Raw genomic sequence first — 15,451 nt, forward strand, 5'->3', positions numbered from 1 at the left:
TGGTTTAAGATTAGAAAAACTACATGCTTCCTTAAAGAAACCCACTTTAGGGGCGCCTGGGTGGCTCAATCGTTAAGCATCTGCCTTTGGCTCAGGGCATGATCCTGGTGTTCTGGGATCGAGCCCCGCATTAGGTCCTTCCACTGAGAGCCTACTTCTTCCTCTCCCACTCCCACTGCTTGTGTTCCCTCTCTCGCTGCCTCTCTGTCAAATAAATAAATAAATAATCTTAAAAAAAAAAAAAAGAAAGAAGAGAATTCACTTTATTTTTTTTTAAGATTTTATTTATTTATTTGACAGAGATAGAGACAGCCAGCGCCCCAAGAAACCCACTTTAAATATAAAAGCGAAAATAGATTAAAGTAAAAGGATGAAAAATGATACAGAATTCTAGAGTTTTCTAGAGAAGGAGTCATGATGGTGGAGTAGTAGGGGGACCCTATGCTTGCCTCATCCCTAGAACACAGCTATATAAATACCAAATCAGTCTGAACACCCAAGAAATTGATCTGAGGACTGAGAGAACACACTGCACAAGTAGAGGGAGAAAAGAGGCCACATTGTGGAAGGTAGGAAGTACAGACACATGATTTGGGGGAAAAAATATCAGGGTTCTTGTAGAGGGGAGGGAGCCTTGATCATGGAGAGAGTAGAGAGAGGGGGAGAGAGAGCAGAACATAGGGGACTGCACAGAAAAACCAATGAGTGGGAAAATGAGAGGGGCTGATTATCATGAGTTTTTACAACCAGCGGAGCTCAAAGACTGTAGTTATAGAAGTCCTTGCTGTAGGGGTGTTGAGCCTAGTGGACGTAGTGGGGCCCCTGTGCAGAAGGAGGGTAGAGACCTGAGAGTAGACAGCATGGTCTGAGGATCACCTCATTGACATAATACAATAATAGTAGGGGATTTTAACACCCCACTTACAGCAATGGACAGATCATTCAAGCAAAAATAAACAAGGAGACAAGGGCTGTGAATGATGCACTGGACCAGATGGTCTTAACAGAAATATTCAGAACATTTCATACTAAAGCAGCAGAATATACATTCTTTTTGAGTACACATGACATTCTCTAGAATACATCAATACATGGTCACAAATTAGGCCTTAATAAATACAAAAAGACTGAGATCATACCAAGCATATTTTCTGACCACAATGCTTTGAAACTTGGAAGTTAGCCACAAGAAAAAATTCGGAAAGACCACAAACACATGGAGTTTAAAGAACATCCTACTAAACAATGAATGGGTTAACCAGGAAATTAAAGAAGAAATTTAAAAAAAATACATGGAAACAAATGAAAATAAAAATGCGATGGCCCAAAACCTTTGGGATGCAGCAAAAGCAGTCCTAAGAGGGAAGAATATAATACAAGCCTAATTCAAGAAGTAAGAAAAATCTCAAGTACATAACCTAACCTTACACCTAAAGAAGCTAAAAAAGTAACAGCAAATGAAGCATAAAGCCAGCAGAAGAAGGGAAATAATAAAGATTAGAGCAGAAGTAAACAATATGGAAACAATAAAAACATTAGAACAGATCAGTGAAAGTAGGAGCTGGTTCTTTGAAAGAATTACTAAAATTGATAAACCCCTAGCCAGACTTTTCAAAAAGACAGAAAGGACCCAAATAAATAAAATCAGGAATGAGAGAGGATAGATCACAACCAACACCACAGAAATACAAACAAGTAAGAGAATATTATTAAAAATTATATGCCAGCAAATTGGGCAATTGGAAGAAATGCACAAATTCCTAGAGAGATATAAACTACCAAAACTGAAACAGGGAATAGAAAATTTGAACAGATAACTGGCAATGAAATTGAATCAAATTTCTGCATCCATGTTCATCAGGGATATTGGCCTGTAATTCTCCTTTTTAGTGGGGGCTTCGTCTGGTTTTGGTATCAAAGTAATGCTGGCCTCACAGGATGAGTTTTGAAGTTTTCCTTCCATTTCTATTTTTTGGAAGTTTCAGAAGAATAGGTATCAATGCTTCTTTAAGTGTCTGGTAGAAATCCCCCATGAAGCCATCTGGCCCTGGACTCTTGTTTGTTGGGAGTTTTTTGATTATTGATTCAGCCTCAACATAATGAAGGCTATATATGCAAAATCCATAGCTAATTTCATCCTCAATGGAGAAAAACTGGGAACTTTTCCTCTATAGTGAGGAACAAGACAGATGTCCACTCTCACCACTGTTATTTAACATAGTATTGAAAGTCCTAGTCCAGCAATCAGACAACAAAGAAATAAAAGGTATCCAAATTGGCAAGGAAGAAGTCAAACTTTCGCTATTTACAGATGACATGATAAATATATTAAAAAAAAACTGAAAGAGACCACCAAAACTGATACATGACTTTAGTAAAGTGGCAGGATACAAAATGAACATACAGAAATCTGTTGTTTTTCTATATACCAATAATGAAGAGCGAAAGAGAAATCAAGGAATCGATCCCATTGACTACTGCACCACAAAAAACATAAGATACTAGGAATAAACCTAACCAGGGGCGCCTGGGTGGCACAGCGGTTAAGCGTCTGCCTTCGGCTCAGGGCATGATCCCGGCGTTGTGGGATGTGATCCCGGTGTTGTGGGATTGAGCCCCACATCAGGCTGCTCCGCTGTGAGCCTGCTTCTTCCTCTCCCACTCCCCCTGCTTGTGTTCCCTCTCTCTCTGGCTGTCTCTATCTCTGTTGAATAAATAAATAAAATCTTTAAAAAAAAAAAAAAGGAATAAACCTAACCAAAGAGGTAAAAGATCCGTACTCTGAAAATTATAGAACATTTATGAAAGAAATTGAAGAGGACACAAAGAAGTGGAAAACGTTCCATGCTCATGGATTAGAAGAACAAATATTGTTAAAATGTCTATACTACCCAGAGCAATCTACACATTTAATGCAAACTCTGTCAAAATACAAACAACATGGGTGCCTGGGTGGCTCAGTCAGTTAAGCATCTGCCTTTGGCTCAGGTCAGGATCCTGGGATCAAGACCTGCATAGGGCTCCCTGCTCTACGAGGAGCCTGCTTCTTCCTCCCCCTCTGCCTGCCGCTCCCCCTGCTTGTGCTCACGCTCTCTCTCTGTCAAATAAATAAATCAATAAATCTTAAAAACAAAACAAAAGCCAAAATATGAACAGCATTTTTCACAGAGCTACAACAAATAATCCTAAAATATTTATGGAACCACAAAAGACACCAAATGGCCAAAGCAATCTTGAAAAAGAAAAACCAAAGCTGGATGACTCACAGTTCTAGACTTCAAGCTATACTGCAAAGCTGTAGTGATCAAGACAGTATGGCACTGGCACAAAAACAGATACTTAGATCAATGGAACAGAATAGAAAACCCAGAAATAGACCGACAACTATATGGTCAACTAATCTTCAACGAAGCAGGAAAGAATATCCAATGGAAAAAAGACAGTCCCTTCAACAAATGGTGTTAGGGAAACTGGATAGCAACATGCAGAAGAATGAAACTGTACCACTTCCTCACACTATACACACACACACACACACACACACACACACACACACACAAATTCAAAATGGATGAAAGACCTAAATGTGAGATAGAAATCCATCAAAATCCTAGAGGAGAACACAGGCCATAGCAACTTCTTACTAGATATGTCTCTGGAGGCAAAGGAAACAAAAACAAAAATAAACTATCAGGACTTTATCAAGATAAAAAGCTTCTGCACAGCAAAGGTGACAATCCACGAAACTAAAAGGCAACCTACTTCATGGGAGAAGATATTTGCAAATGACATATCTGATAAAGGGTTAGTATCCAAAATCCATATAGAACTTATCAAACTCAACACTCAAAAAACAATTAATCCAGTTAAGAAATGAGCAGAAGACATGAATAGATATTTTTTCAAAAAAAGACATACAGATGGCTAACAGACACATGACAAGACGCTCAGGTATCACCCATCATCAGGCAAATGCAAATCAAACCTACAAGGAGATATCACCTCACACCTGTCAGAACAGCTAAAATTAGCAATACAGGAAACAAGAGATGGTGGCAAGGATGAGGAGAAAGGAGAACCCTCTTACACTGTGGGTGGGAATGCAAACTGGTCCAACCACTCTGAAAATAGTATGGATGCTTCTCAAAAAGTTAAAAATAGAGCTACGACCCAGGAGTTGCACTACCAGGTATTTACCAAAAGGATACAAAAATACTGATTCAAAGGGCACATAATGATTTTAATCAAAGAGTAGGAATTAGGCTCTACCTATCTTAACCATCAGTTACTTTCTACATTTTATTATTTGGGGAGAGTAGAATATTTCAACTTTATTACACAAATTCTGGTGTGGCTTCTAGAACATATTACAGTATGTTCTCAAAAGAAAATTCAATTTAAAAATTTAATTTTTAACCATTAAATATTCATTAACATTCTATAGTAATGATGTAATTTGCTTAAAAATAAAATAGATAACCAAGACATGAAGTACATGAAAAAATTTAAAATATAACAATTATATAAATTTTAATTATTACTTAATAAGCTCAATAGATGAGCCCTTTGGTTGCCTTTGATCATAATTTGAATATACCAAGTGAAATCTGATTCATATTTCTTTGTAAATCCTAGAAAATAAAATGATGCATCCAACATCCTCAAGGTCAAAACATTTCCAGCATTTTCTGCCCATAATAGCATATAAATCAATCATTATAAAATGAAGAAATAAAAGTATCAAAATAATTCCCATTACTGAGTAGTAATCTATAATATTTCCTAGTTAATTAACTTCCTGAATTTAGATGCTAAACTAGCCTTACAAATAAAAATAATTTCCCATAAATATATAATTTTTAAAAATTACCATATTCCCACAAATCACATAGAAATTAATATAAATAAAACATGCAAACATTTCTAGTCATAGACCATAAGCTGTCACTAAAATGAAAGGGGAAAGAATAGTCTGTAAATTTTTTAAAGATTTTATTTATTTATTTGAGAGCAAGAAAGAGAGAGAGAATGAGCTGGAGAGAGAAGCAGAGGGAGAGGGAGAAGCAGACTCCCCACTGAGAAGGAAGCCTGACACAGGGCTCGATCCCAGGACCCAGAGATCATGACCCATGCTGAAGGCAGACACCTAACCGACTGAGCAACCCAGTCATCCCTTAAAGATTTTAAAACATAATGACTTAGCACAGGGCTTGGTACACAGGAGCTATTCCATAAACTAATTTGAATTCAATCTAATCCAATAATCAGTCATAAAAGAATGACTATATGAATAAATCCCAATATTACAACATACAGTCTTTTCTTTCATAAAAGCATAAATTAAGAACACAAACCCTGACTAATTCAAGATAGAAAGAACATCCTAAATGTTTCCTAGCAGTAAATCTAAAGCAGCCTATCACTAAGCACAAGAAAAAACAAAATATACAACTTTAATTTAAAAAGGAAAGAAATATACAACATCTATACGTAGTATAAAGAAATCAACAGTGAGAGGTAGTGGGTCTTAACTGCTAAGTACTGCTTACCTTAAATTTCTAATGAAGTTTAAACTATGTTCAGTATATAATAAAGCAAAAATGAGATTCTAAACAAAGCAAATAATTTCAGGTAGAGCTGTAAGAACAGAGTATCTAACCCTCAGATGAAGTATATAATTGATCAGAAAACCCAAACAATCTGGTTATCTGAAGTTTTAATGCATTTCTTACAATATAATTTCATCGAAAAATTAGTACATTTTTGATTGATTCAATATCATTAGTATGAACATTTTTTTAATAAAGACATTCATTATTGCTGCTGCTTGTGACCAGGGGACCACACTTTGAGAACCACTAAACTAGAAATACGAGGCAATTGAGTGTCACAACCTGAAGGCAGGACAGATAATCTGTTGGCTGCGTGACTGACAGTGTTCACTGCTGGGCCACAGGGAAACAAAGGGTTAAAGCAACAAGGGCATCCCCCTCCACTTTTCCATTTTTTAATTGGATTTTTAATTGGATTTTGCCCAAAAAAAGGAAAAATAAAGGAGAAAGGGCAAGATATGCCGCCTGGGTCAGGAGGCAGCTGTGACATTTTAAACCTGGAAGCTGGTTGTGTCATCCTCTGGAGCCCCTGGGGAATACTAGAGCACATTTTTACATAGCTCTCCTAACTGTGAGAGGCATCAAAAGCCTGGACGTACAGACAGAGCAGATCTGCTGTTCGGTGCCAAGCCCAGTCCCAAGAAATAGCCAGCTTTTCAGCTCTTTCCTGGACATGAGGCCTCAAACTTACCACCTGTACTTCAGTCAGGCCAAAGCCCTCCCTTTGAGCTAATATAAAAAAGGAGAACGTCATCTACTTTTGACCTATCTTCTCTCTGTGCTGGGTCTTTAACTTCGAAACCACATAGATAAACCTTCTGAACTTGGATTCTGTTCTCCTAGTCTTCTCAGTCAAGAGTATACACTAGGCGAAATAATATTGCCCTGCCAGCATCTTATTGTTACCCAAAAAGAAAACTGTAATTAACATTAAACCAACAGATTTCGAACAGTGAAAAAATAAATAAATAAATAAACACATTCATCATCAGATATACGATGTATCCTATTTATTAAGCGTCAATACTTGTTTCATGTTGTTCAAAATATAGAAATCTTATCCATATCATTACTTCAAACAAAAACAGCACTGTTTTGGTGAAGAAAATATTCAATGGTCATTATGATAAGTACTATTAACACTTACCTGTATTTTAATAGGCCAGGAAAAGTTGCTGACGTACACATAGAATGTAATATTAGGATTGCTTCTAAAGTTAAATTTTTCATAGGAAAAACTATCTCTGTATTCCTTTATATTAGTTTTGGAAACTATAGGAGTCTCCTCCCCAGATATTGTTCCAGCTAAAATGTAAATAATAATAACAAATTTTTAAAACTCATATTAGGAAAAAAGGATCTTTTTGAACTTAAAATGTATATTATATTTACTTAATTTTTGAACTATACATATAAAAACATAATTATCAAAATAAACTTGTTCACTATTTAGAGTGACAAAGGAGAAATAACATAAGATTCATCATAAATGTAATGGAAATATTATAAAAATTATTTTTTAAAATGATAAGTGCTATGTACTAGGCAATGGTGTAGAGATTTTATATTCTTTTCTACTAACAGTTTTATTCCAGAGGTATTCCATCTCTATTTTTCATATTGAAACCTGACCCCCAGAAATATTAAAATACTTGCCTTAAGTTTATAGCTACTGAATGGTAAATTTCTCTTTGGAACTCAGGTATATATTAGCTCCAAACGCTGAGTTCCTTCTATTTACTACTCCACAGAGCTTCTCAAAACAAATCAGGAAATATTTCACATGTCTCAATCCAATTAAAAAATGGAAAAGAAATCAATTTATTTGTCTTAACCACAAATTGAACCATCACTACTTTGAATAAATTGAAAGGAGGCTACAATTTAAAACATGAGCTAAATGTTCAATTGTTATACACATATTGCATACTCAATAAATATTTACTGAGATTAACCAAATGGAACAAAACATTTCCAACAATCTTACCAAGGCTTCCACCTTAACAGTAAAAATATTTAGAACAACTGAATATATTTCTAACTCATCACCTATTACAAAATTACATGGGATGCTGTTTTAAAAGGCAGATTTCCTGACCCCATCTCCAAACCTGATAAATCAAAATTTCTGAGATTTAGTTCTGGGAATATAAAAGTTACAAGCAATTTCTTCCATTAAAAAAAAAATCACTGTTCTAAACTAATTACAAAGGTCTTATGTATTTTTGTTAACAAATTTTAAAAATCTTCTAGAGACAGTTTATTGTGCCAAAGTAAATTTCAAATTAATAGTACAAGTTTCCATGAATTCCTTTTTTTAAAAATGATTTTATTTTTAAGTAATCTCTACAGCCAACATGCGACTCAAACTTAGAACCCTAAGATCAAGAGATACATGTTCTACCGACTGAGCCAGCCTAGTGTTCGATCATGAATTCTTAATTAATGAAGCTCAAAATGCCAAGATTTTACTATATGTTTGGCACCATAGTAACAAAATGTCTATATAATTCCCAAACTTCTCATTTTTTAACACATGTAATATAGGTTCTAGAATTGCAAAGACCTCATCATTCTTCCATTCTACATCTCCATGATTCTCTATACTAAAATAGATAATGACTTGATTTTCAGAAATCAAATATGGATATCTGCGAATCCACATATTTTCTTTAAAGAAGATTCCAACACTTTTATGCAAGAGTATATCTTTGATATAGAAGATGAAAACCAATAGAATTTCCTACGATGTAAATACAAAAAAAGTGAGCGTACTTTTTCTTAATCCGACATTGTATTTCATCTCGGTTACATTTTTTAAAAGTCAAAAACTTCAACTTATAAACCTTATTATGGAAGACATATTAAGTATAGGGTTTTTTTTTTTTAACTTTCAGCACTGAAACTGACAAAAAGAACAGTATATTTCTAAGCTTGAAAGTAATAGAAAACTTGTTAATTTATCAGCATGCACAGAATTTCATTGTTTTGTATCAATATTAAGGTTAATAATTAAATTTATAGCTTCAATAGTAAATCAAATAATTGAAATCTCAGTCCCTAGTCATTAAAGAAGTAATCTATCTTAATTAAAATCACAGTAATTCATAACACTGCCATTTAAAAAATTAAGTGGTGTACAATATTTGTTACCCATCTTATTTTAATTGAATAGGGACAAGTTAACAAAGGAATGAAACTTTATTAATAATGCTACTTACTATTTTTACCTGAATCAGCACAATGGCATATATTTTTTTAATTTCAATTATTTGAATTAACAATAAAAGACCATGCTAGAATACCTTCCATAAACAAACAGATGTGAAAGACATGTGACAACAAAATCCTCTTACCTGTCGAACCAACTGACCACGTAATGTTGAGATTAAAGTTGTTTGATGCATTAATTGAAATATCCAAATTTTTGTTTGACTACCAAGAAAGAAAATATTAGGGTTAAAAAATAAAATTACATTAAATAATGTTTAATGTTTTAATTATGCCCATATTTCACAGATTCTATACATTTTGTCAATATTCAACTAAGTGTAGATGTCAGTTACACTTTTTGAATGAAAATATATGGGTGATAAATTCAAAGATAGTTTAAAGTTCCCATTTATCCTCCCTACTATAATCCAGCCTTCTGTATGTAAGCCAGAGGCTGCTGTAATTCATTGTTTGTATTTTGATTCTCTTTGCTTACCTGCAGTTAATAGTTAAATGATACAGGCTTGGGTTAGTCCAAAGTAATTTTACAGCAATGTAAGATTATTGTTTTGTTGAAAGATTTCTTCTTAGGTGCATATTGTATTACTATACACACATTTTTGTAGTGAAAAAATATATATAAAATACATAAACTAGAACTCTCAGGCGAAAATGGGTTAAAATTAAATCTATTGTCAAAATGTAGGAAATGCATAAATAATTAAGGTACCTATTTATTATTTTTTTATGTAGGATAAGTAGGAACCCCTGACCACTAATCTATATTAATTTCAGTAACTGTTCCAAGTTGAATATCATTTTAGTTATAAATTATATTTATATAATTAGATATAATGATGTTATAAGCATTCTTAGTGGCACCTGTCATGATAGTTTCACATCCTATAGTTTCAATGAAAATGTGTCTGGGCTCTTGACTTCAACTGGACAAGGCAGTGGAAAGTAAAACAGAAAGCTATAATTTGGAAGCAGTCAAGATGTCAGGAAATTGAAAAAGGAGAGGACGGTCAAGAGAGAAGCAAACTAGAATTATAGCTAATCTAAACCTACATGTATGACACTATGAATAATATTGTGGAGAAATATTACTCACACCCACATTTATTTTAAAGATTTTATTTATTTATTTGAGAAAGAGACCGAGTGGGGGGGGGAGGGAGAAGCAGACTCCCTGCTGAGCAGGGACCTCCATCCTAGGACCCTGAGATCATCACCTGAGCCAAAGGAAAAAATCTAACTGACTGAGCCACCCAGACACTCCCACATTTTGAGTCAGATATTCCAATTATATTAAATTTCTTATATCTTCAAAGTTCATAAGTTTGGAATGACATTCTAATTACTTGGAATTAAACATTCAAGAGGCCAATGGTAAAATGAAATTCTGATATGTGCAACAACATAGATGAGCCTTGGAAATGTTAGGCTAAGTGAAACAGGCTAGAGACAAAAGAACAAATATTGTATGGTTACAATATTGTATGGTATGAGGTACCTAGAATATACAAATTCATAAAGACAGAAAGTAAAATAACATGGCTACAGGGAGAAGAAATGAGGAATTATTGCTTAATGGATCTAGAAATTCTGTTTGGAATGATAAAAAAATTTGGTGATGGACAGTGGTGATGATTGCACAACATTGTAAATGTACTTAATGTCCACCTAAAAATGGTTAAAATGATAAAATTTATGTATATTTTACAATAAAAAAGAAGTCAGTGGTGATTTAACATAAGCTTTAATATCACACTGAAGAATGTAGTTTCTGACATTTTTAATGTCTTGGTAAAAAACATGCCACCTCAGTAAAGAGAAGGTTATACCTGAAAGACTATACATTTAAAATTCTTAGTTAAGAGTCAAACTTTAATTGTATTCCCAAGAATATGCACATTTCCTTAAAATCTAAAAAATAAGGAGCAACATAAAAAGAACTATTCTACTTTTTGAGAAGAGGGAGCCTATTTTACTGGAAAAGGAAAATTAACAAATTATATTTGTTGGCAAATCAAATAAATTACTGTAGAGGAATGAAGCTAGCAAATGGCAGGATATATATGGAGGTTTCATCTATCTGATATAACCTATTAAAATATGAATTATTTTAATATGATATGGATTAAAAGATAGATTAACATATAATAAAAAATACAGCAATAGAGAGTGACATCAGTAAGATGGCGAAATAGAAAGTGCCAACCCTTATCCTCCATAAAAACACGGATTTAACAATGTTATATGAACCAAAATACCTTTATGAGAGAATCAAAATCCAGTTAAAAAGTTGCAGTACCAAAGGTTAATACAAAACCAACAATGGCCACATTATAATGGGTAAGAAGAGCAATTTCACTTTACCCATTTCAGCCCCTGCCCCAGGACAGCATTCAGCATTAGAGAGATCATCTCAGCTTATGACTTCTACCTCAGGAAAAGGGAGAGTGTAGCATACACCCAACATCTCTGGCCTTTCACTGCAGTGCACAAAGCATCTGTTTCTGTTTCACCTCACCTACAGCACTAAGAGAACAAGCATAGTTCAGACATTGACAGCAGCTAAAAATAAAGAAAATAAGTGGGTGGCTTACTGCTGCTGTCATGGCTCCGCCACATTGAGAGAAGGTGCACAACCCTGAGACTTCTCCTCCAGAAGGAAGAATGAGGTGTGCATTCAACACCCTGGATTTTCTGTGCACTTTCCAAGGGGAAAAGGCAGACAGCTCACTATAGCCAAATGACTCTCTGAAATTGAGAGAAGACATGCAAACCTAAGACTTATTCCCTAGGAGGAAGAAAGACTTGAATATGATAATTCATAGAAAAGCTTTCAGATGCTCCCAGTATCTATAGCTAGGCTGGTTGATGAAGGTCTTTCCCTTTGAAGCTGGTCCATAAACACTAGGAGAAGCAGTTGTTTCTTCAAATGCGAGAGACACCAATGCAAAGCTACAAGGGAAATGAAGGACTAGAGAAATGACACAACCATAGAAACAAAATAAATCTCCAGTAACTAACTCTAAATAAATGGAGTTCTAGAATTGCCTGGCAAGTAATTCAAAATAATTACATTAAAGAAGTAAGGGAGTAATAAGAGACCACAGAAAGATAATTAAATGAAATCAAGAAAACATTATATGAACAAAATGTCAATATCAACGGAGACAGAACTATAAAAAAGAACCACAGAATACAATAAATCAATACAGATCCTCAAAAACAAACCTGACTGAGCAGAAGAAAGAATCAGTGAACTCAAAGGCAAATCATCTGAAGTTACACAGTAAGAGGAGCAAAAAGAAAAGAGAAAGAAAAAAGTGAAGAAAGCCTAGTGGACTTACGGAATACTTCAAGAAAAACCTATATATATATATACTGAATATATATATATACAAACATATATATATATATATATATATATATATATATATATATATATTGAAAGTCCCAGAAAGAGAAGAGAAAGAAAGGGGAAGAAATCTTATTTAAAGAAATAATGGCCTAAAATGTCCCAAATCTGGGAAGTATAGGCATCTAGATTCATGAAGCTGAAGAAAATAGAAGGAAAATGAACCCAAAGAAATCAAATCAAATCGTAAAACGTCAAAGACAGAATTTTGAAAGCACCAATAGCAAAGTGACTTATCACATACAAGTGAGCCCCATAAGGTTATGAGTGGATTTCTCAGAAGAAATGTTGCAGACTATAAGGGATTGAGAAGACACATTAAAAGTTTTCAAAGAAAAAATATACTGACCAGGAATACAATTCCTGGTAAAACTGTTCTTAAAAAAAAATGAGAGAGAAAGACTTTCACAGACAAACAGAAGCTGAGGAAGATCATCACCACTAGATCTGCTTAAAAAAAAAAAAAAAAAAAAAAAAGCTAAACTGTTATAACATCAGTGACAGAGTGAGAGGGGAAACAAAGGTAAAGTATAGACTTTTGGTTTGTGATTGAAGTTATGTTTTATCGGCTTAAAAAAGACTGCTATACCTATAATATATTGTATGTAAGTCTCATGATAACTACAAGGAAAAATACATATAGGATAAAAGAAAAAGAGCAAGAAATCAAAGCATATCACTACAAAAAATCAATAAAGCACAGTAAAAGACAGCAAGGGAGAAAAGAGGAACAAAAAAAAAATAAGACAGACAACAATTAACAAAATGGCAATAGTAAATCCTCTCCTATCAATAATTAAACACAAATCCTTTAAACCCCCCATTCAAAAGACACAGAGTGCAGAGAAAGACGATTATCATATGATTTCTCTCATCTATGGAACATAAGAACTAGGAAGATCGGTAGGAGAAGAAAGGGATAAAGAAAGGGGGGGTAATCAGAAGGGGGAATGAAGCATGAGAGACTATGGACTCTGAGAAACAAACTGAGGGCTTCAGAGGGGAGGGGGGTGGGGGAATGGGATAGACTGGTGATGGGTAGTAAGGAGGGCACATATTGCATGGTGTTATACGCAACTAATGAATCATCGAACTTTACATAAGAAACCAGGGATGTACTGTATGGTGACTAACATAATATAATAAAAAACATTAAAAAAAAAGACACAGAGTGGACAACTGGATTAAAAAAACAACAACAACACCCAACAACATGCTATCTAAAAGAGACTCATTTCAGATTTAAGGACACTTACAGACTAAATATGAAGGGATTGGAAAAGATATTCCATGAAAATAAGAAACAAAAGGAGGAAGAGGTAGCTATACTTATATGAGACAAAACAGACTTTAAGTCAAAATCTTTAACAAGAAACAAGCAAGGACATTATATAATGATAAATGGATCAATTAATCCAGAAGATATACTATGATAAATGCAAACACATCCACTATGAGAGCACCTAAATATAGAAACAAACATTGACACAACTGAAGGGAAGAATAGAAGGAACAGAATAATAGTAAGGGAGTTCAATACCCTACTTTCAACAATGGATAGAATACTCGAAGAGAAAATCAATAAGGAAAAAGTGGACTTGAACACTACAAAACACACGTGCTTAACAGACATAGAAACAAAAGCCCACATAAAAGCATCCGAACCCACATTCTGTTCACGGGCATATGGGATAGTCTCCAAACTACATCACATGTTAGGTCACAAAACAAGTCTTAACAAATTTAAGAAGACTGAAAACATATCAGTTATGTTTTCTGACCACAATGGAATGAAACTAGGAATCAAAAGCAGGAGGAAAATTTGAAAGTTAAAAAGTATGTAGAAATTTAACACATTTCTGAACTAATGGATCAAAAAATAAATCAAAAGGGAAATCAGAAAATACCTTGAGACAAAATAAAATGAAAAAATTATATACCAAAACCAATAGCGTGCCACAAAACCAGTTCAAAGAGAAAATTAGTAACAAATGTGACATTAAAAAAGAAGAGAGCTCTCAGGGGTGCCCAGTCAGTTAAACATCTGCCTTCTGCTCAGTTCATGATCCCAGGGTCCTGGGATAGAGCCCCACGTTGGGCTCCCTGCTCAGTGGGGAGTATGCTGCTCCTTCTCCTTCTGCTCTTCCCCCAAACTCATGCTGTGTCTCTTGCTCTCTCTTTGTCTGAAATAAATAAAATCTTAAAAAAAAGAAAAGAAGAGAGCTCTCAACTAAACAATCTCACTTCACACCTCAATTCAAAAGAGAACAAACTATGTTCAAAGTTAGCAAAAAGAAGTAAATATTAAAGATTAATGCAGAGATAAAGAGTAGAAAAGAAAAATCAACAAAACACGAGTTGTTTTTTAATCAAAATCGACACAACCTTTAGCAAGACTAAGACAAGAAAGAAGAATTAAAATGTAAAATCATAAATGATACATTACAAACTATGCTACAGAAATAAAAAGGATTAAGAGACTAATATGACTAATTATATATCAACAAACTGGATAACCAAAATGAAATCAATAATTCTTAAAATCATACAAACTACCAAGACAGATGAAGAAACAGAAAATATGAACAGATCAATAACATGCAACGAGACTGAGTAAACAGAAACCTCCCAACAAAGAAAAACTCAGAAACAAATGGTTTCACTGGTTCATTCCAGCAAACATTTAAAGAATTAATACCAATCCTTCTCAAATTCTTTCTAAAAACTACAGAGAAGGGAATACTTCCCAACTCATTTTATGAGGCCAGAGATAATCTGATACCAAAGCCAGACAATGACAGTACAAGAAATAAAAACTCTAGGCCAATAACACTGATGAGCACAGTTGCAAAAATCCTCAACAAATACTAGCAAATTGAATTCAACAGCACATTAAAAGGATCATTCACCATGATAAAGTGAGATTTATCCCTGGGATGAAAAGATAGGTCAACATACATAAATCAACTAATGTGATACACCACATTAACAGAATGTATAAAAATCATAACCATCTTGATATAGAAAAAGCATTTGGCAAAATTAATCATCCTTCATGACAAAAACCCTCAACAAATGAGCTATAAACGGAATGTACCCCAATATAATAAGGCCCATAACTGACAAGCCCAAGTAAACATCATACTCAATATAGAAAAATTGAAAGCTTTCCCTCTATGATCAGGAATAAGATACG

General features: G+C 34.1%; 1 protein-coding gene across 4 annotated transcripts in view; it reads right to left on the reverse strand.

Annotated features, from left to right (window-relative positions):
• ATRNL1 (attractin like 1) overlaps positions 1–15,451 on the reverse strand; it is a 746,554-nt gene that overhangs the window by 438,799 nt on the left and 292,304 nt on the right. For all 4 annotated transcript variants that reach the window (XM_026494203.4, XM_026494204.4, XM_057308391.1 and 1 more), the window contains 2 exons: positions 8,969–9,047; positions 6,760–6,917 (listed from right to left, as the gene is read on the reverse strand). In XM_026494203.4, the coding sequence (XP_026349988.2) occupies positions 6,760–6,917; positions 8,969–9,047 (237 nt within the window). The remainder of the gene's footprint in view (positions 1–6,759; positions 6,918–8,968; positions 9,048–15,451) is intronic.

This window comes from Ursus arctos, unplaced genomic scaffold (genome assembly GCF_023065955.2).
Source record: "Ursus arctos isolate Adak ecotype North America unplaced genomic scaffold, UrsArc2.0 scaffold_7, whole genome shotgun sequence".
NCBI lineage: Eukaryota > Metazoa > Chordata > Mammalia > Carnivora > Ursidae > Ursus > Ursus arctos.